General features: G+C 38.2%; 1 protein-coding gene across 2 annotated transcripts in view; it reads left to right on the top strand.

Moving 5' to 3' along the window:
• The window catches only part of sec24b (SEC24 homolog B, COPII coat complex component), a 37323-nt gene that overhangs the window by 11189 nt on the left and 21134 nt on the right, over window positions 1-5000 (top strand). For both annotated transcript variants that reach the window (XM_001921599.9, XM_005169568.6), the window contains 3 exons: window positions 3066-3149; window positions 3237-3400; window positions 4021-4205. In XM_001921599.9, coding sequence (XP_001921634.4) covers window positions 3066-3149; window positions 3237-3400; window positions 4021-4205 — 433 coding nt within the window. The remainder of the gene's footprint in view (window positions 1-3065; window positions 3150-3236; window positions 3401-4020; window positions 4206-5000) is intronic.

Here is a 5000-nt window from a genome sequence, read left to right on the forward strand (position 1 = left end):
GTTAAAAGTCCTTCACTTTTACAGTGTATCCCAACAACAAGCAATGGAACTAGTTCTGTTGATAGATATTGTGCTTGAAACTGCTTAAATATGAAATTGTGTTGCTTTCATGATGATTTATCTTACCAAATTGGAACAATAATGAACTATTTACCTAAAATAAAATATATAATGTAAATGTTTGCTTTTGCAAAAAAAGAAAACTCTGGTGTTTGTTGCATAATCTGCCTGTCTTTTTTTAAAAATATATGGTAGTGGTCGGCACCAATAGCCTAGTGGTGCTGTGTGCCAACATAGCAGGCGACGCGAGTTCGATTCCCAGCTCGAAGTCTTTTGCCTCTCTCTGCTCCCAAGGCTTACCTGTCTGAAATCTCCACTGTCCTATATCATAATAAAGGTAAACCCCCTAAAAAATGTATATATATACAGTTGCGGGAAATTAAAATAAATATAAATGTAAGATGAAAGGTGTAATTTGGAATGTGAGTAAATTACATTTTAAATAGCAAATGACAGTAATTCAGTGTCTGGTTTAGGGTAAAGCATGTTATCAACAAGATCTGACAAAAACTGCTGATGGAGTATACACTAACCTGCGTGGTATTCTGTCACAACCTGGGCGACAAGACAGAAAAGCAGATCCATATAAATGTGAACGTAAGGTTAGAGATTTATTTGTATTCATTGACAGTCAATGTGGTTTAAATTTCCCAGATGACCCTGTGTTGTTATCTTGGAATAACATACCTTGGAATGTCACAACTGACCCATCAGAATTGAGTTTTTCAGACTGCCGTGTTTGCATCTGGTAAAACATGCACCCAGGGGGGTTGGTGCGGTGGCTGGCGGATGAAAGTGAAGAGGGTAGGGGGGTCATGGAAGAAAGCGAAAGTGAACCGCGGACGGGGCAGAAGTGCGGTTGAGGAGGGGGATCGGTAAAATGAGGTGCCAGATTAGATTTTAGAGGTTCCGGATTCAGCATGTTCCAGCACAAATTAAGCCCGGTCTTAAAGTATTATTTGACTATAAGCTTGGTGTTAGTTGAGGTACTTGAAAGTTCCTTATGAAAGTCAGTTGAGTGTGTGTTGGTAGAGCAGTAAATTGTAAGCTGGCATTCTACTAACACTCAGATGAGAATTAGTTTGGATGTAGTTGCAGTGTAACTTGTAGTCAACAAACTGTTCAATAGGGACTGCCAAAAATAAAGTACTACTCAACTATTTTCTGTTGTCATACATTTTAAGATGTTATTGATTTGTGTAGTTCAAAGCTTAAAGTGATAGTTCACACAAAAAAGTAATTTTCCTGTCAATTTGCTCACCCACATCTAGGTGACATTTTGTTTTCTTTTGTAAAACATTGATGCCGCAGTCAATAGAGTTTAAGCATGCAAAATTCTGTTGTATGTTGCTGTAAAAAGGGGTGGGATTAAACTGATTTAGACATTTAAAAAAAAAAAAAAAGCAAAAAGCGAGCGATTGGTCCATATTTTACATTTCTGTCCTGAGAGGTCATGTTTTGATCTTCGATTGGTCACATGCAATCATGTGATGCGATTTCGCAGGTCAGAATTCACCAAGCTTGAACTTTCCAATGCAGCGAACTGCAAAACTTGTGGCGCGAGCTTGCATTTCCGTTTTGACGCATTTGCGTGTGTGCGTACGTATGAATGAAAATCTATGGGAGAAAAGTACAGTGTGGCTGCAGCTTCAAGCAGATTTTCTTCTTTTGGTGATTCATATAATGGCAGTGAATGATGACAGTTTTATTTTTTGATTGAAAATAAATGCATTCAAATGAGTTCAATTCCATGGCTCCTGATGACACTGGCATAGTTTGATAGGCGAAACTATTGCTCCATGTAAGAAAATGAACATTATTTACAATATTATTAGCTGTATTATTAGTATGTTGATCAACATTTTTGAATGCGTGGCCAGACCTCATGATTTTGTCATCAAAAGCAGTGGTCCCCAACCAACGGGCCGCGGACAGGTACCAGTCCGTGGAACAATTGGTACCGGGCCACATAAGACATCATAAATTATTTCTATAGAAAATATTCCCCCCACGACTTGGTTTCTTCCACTCACCCCGGCCATCTCACATGAAATGGACTATGCCAAAATCCACCACATAGCGGGAAGAACGATCGCTTGAATATAGCTTAGTGGTGGATGTTGATAGTTTAAAGTTATAAAACAGGTATTATAGAGTCCAACTCAGCAGAGCATTTAAGGACCGTGCATATATGAGTGCGTATACATCGCTAAGTAAGTACCCGAAATCATTGCAATATGTATCTATATGGAGTTTCACATAATCATACTCATTAGGGCTGTAACATGCCAATGCATGCATTTAATTGGGCTATACGGTTGTATTATTGTTAATATGTTCGTCAGTTGAGATGTTTGGCACAGATGTTATGTATTTGATGCATATAAACCTTGATTGAAACATAATCAGACCGCGATAGTGCAAGTAGCTCATGCGCACTGAGTTGTTCAGGATTAACCTGGATGCACAAGTGTAGCAGCTGTGTTCGACTAACGTTGACCGGTCCGCGGTGATTAAAAGGTTGGGGACCACTGATCAAAAGCGACCAGAATACAATCGGATTGCACTCGCACATGCCGAGATCTGTTTGACCAGACTGTTGAAGCTAATAATATTGTAAATAATGTTTCATTTCTTACACTGAGCGATCATTTTGCTTCACAAGACCTCAGTGTGTCATCAGGAGCCACAGCTATTGATTTGGACTAGTTTCTTTGTGACCATTCACTGCCATTACATAAATCAGCAAGGATTCATTTCAAGGATTCAGCTCAGAATCTTCTTTATTGTTATACTGATGGAAAAAAAAGTCTCCTACATCTTTGATGACCTGTGGATGAGTAAATCAACAATAACATTTTCATTTTTGCATGGACTATCCCTTAATTTTCATCATCATTACGCCAGTCTTCAGTGTCACATGACCTTTCTGAAATCATTTGTTTTATTCATCTATAAAAATGAAAACTTCTTTTAGACGCGTGTGTTCTTGCAACTTCTTGCAGGTGGAGACAGCTCTTCAACAACCACAGGCAGTGCATCTCCGGTTCCCAACAGCTACGAGTCTCTGGAGGGCGGCGGTTACCAGGGTACATCCTCACAGCTTTCATCTTAATCTGCACATGAATGATTCCCTGACACACATTCATCTCATGTCTGTGTCTTTATTTCATCAGATCTCGCAGCTCCTCCTGCTGGCGTTCCAAATAAACAAGCTCCGCCTTTTGGATACAATTATCCAACCATGCATCCTGGTTACCAACAAAGCCCCGCCCCCAGGCCAGACTCCTCCCCCGCACACGGAGGGTATAACCCATCAGGATACCAGCCGTACTCGCAGGTACTGTGAAGTGTTTCTGTGTCATTTATTGTGATTAATATTATTAGTTTATTATTGTTTTAAATACAGTAAAAATATTTTTATGGAATATATAAATAATTGTTTAGGTGTTCAGTTAAAATGCAAGAAAATAATTCAAATGGCTAAAGGATCATTTGTAAAATTGTACCAAAAAAAAAAAAAGTTTTAAAAATTCGGTTTCACCCTAGCATTTAAAGTTTTGTTGCAAGTAAAATGTAAAAATGTTTAAAATTTATTGTAGATAATTTTACATAATTTTTGAAAATTGTTAATAATTTGATTAAGAAATCAATGCAAGAAAAAATGATCTGTAAAATGTATACTTTATTGTTTAAATTAATAAATTGAGATTAAAATCTGCATAATTGCGGGTGTTATAATAATATTTTGGAAACTGATTGCTTTGTTCAACATTTTTGTTTAAAAAATAGTTACAAACAGACACATAGAAGGCACTAACATTTTCACTGTTGTCAAAATAAAAGTCCTACATTGGCCAAACTGAAAAATTACTGGCTGATTTAGTAGTTAAAATATTAAGACAGGTAGCGTCACAGGTTATGAGGTTGTCACAAACATCTTTGTTTTTGTTTCAATAGCCTTTCCCCTCTCTGAACGAGCTGTCGTCAGCATTAGGAGGCCTGAGTGGCGTTCCTGAGCTGGAAATGGAAACCCTAAGACCCCTGAATCTGCTGCAGGAGAGAAACATCCTTCCTCCAAAACAAGCTTCTCCACCTGAACCTAACCTGAGCAGTGACCTGCGCAAAGTCAACTGCAGCCCTGAGTGAGCGTACACACACATACACAAAGCTGTATACATGGTTTACAGGGACACTCCATAGGCGTAATGCATGTTATACAGTAAAACCTGTTGTTATAAACACAAACGGGAAACAAAATATCCCATTAGGGATGATTTTTAAGCCTTTTGAATTACAGGGACATGGTGTCCCTGCAGGGATTAGCTCCAACTTGCCTCAAAACGCTTGCCTGAGTGTTTTAAGAATACCTAGTAAGACCTTGATTAGCTTGTTCAGGTGTGTTTGATTAGGTTTAGAGCTAAAACCTGCAGGATACCGGCCCTCCAGGAACAAGTTTGGTGACCCCTGCTGTAAACCATCTTAATAGAATACAACCAAGTCATACCGATGTCATTATACAATTTGGTGTCCCTGTAAACCACATAAACTTGTACAGACACACTAGGACTGCAGCATATAATGTTTCAGCATGAATATAGTAGTGTGTGTATCTGCAATAAACAGATTACAGGATCTCCAACGTTGAGTCTGGATTATAGTTGACCAGGAACCACAATTAGGAATGCATTTGATTTGAGGAGTCGGCATGATAGAGTGAAGGTTTTAAGGCCTGTGACGTGTCTGAATGCTTTAAACTCCCTTAAAATGTTTAGACAAAGTAATGGTATCATTTGTAAGTTTAATAAAGCCTGATTTGTAGTAAATTGTCTATACAATGAAGACTATGCAGTGTTATTTTACATTAGATTATTCAATGTCTCTACCTGAATACTGCTAGATTCCTCAGAAAATGAAAAAGCACTCGTTGTTTCACTTTT

The sequence above is a fragment of the Danio rerio genome, chromosome 14 (genome assembly GCF_049306965.1).
Source record: "Danio rerio strain Tuebingen ecotype United States chromosome 14, GRCz12tu, whole genome shotgun sequence".
NCBI lineage: Eukaryota > Metazoa > Chordata > Actinopteri > Cypriniformes > Danionidae > Danio > Danio rerio.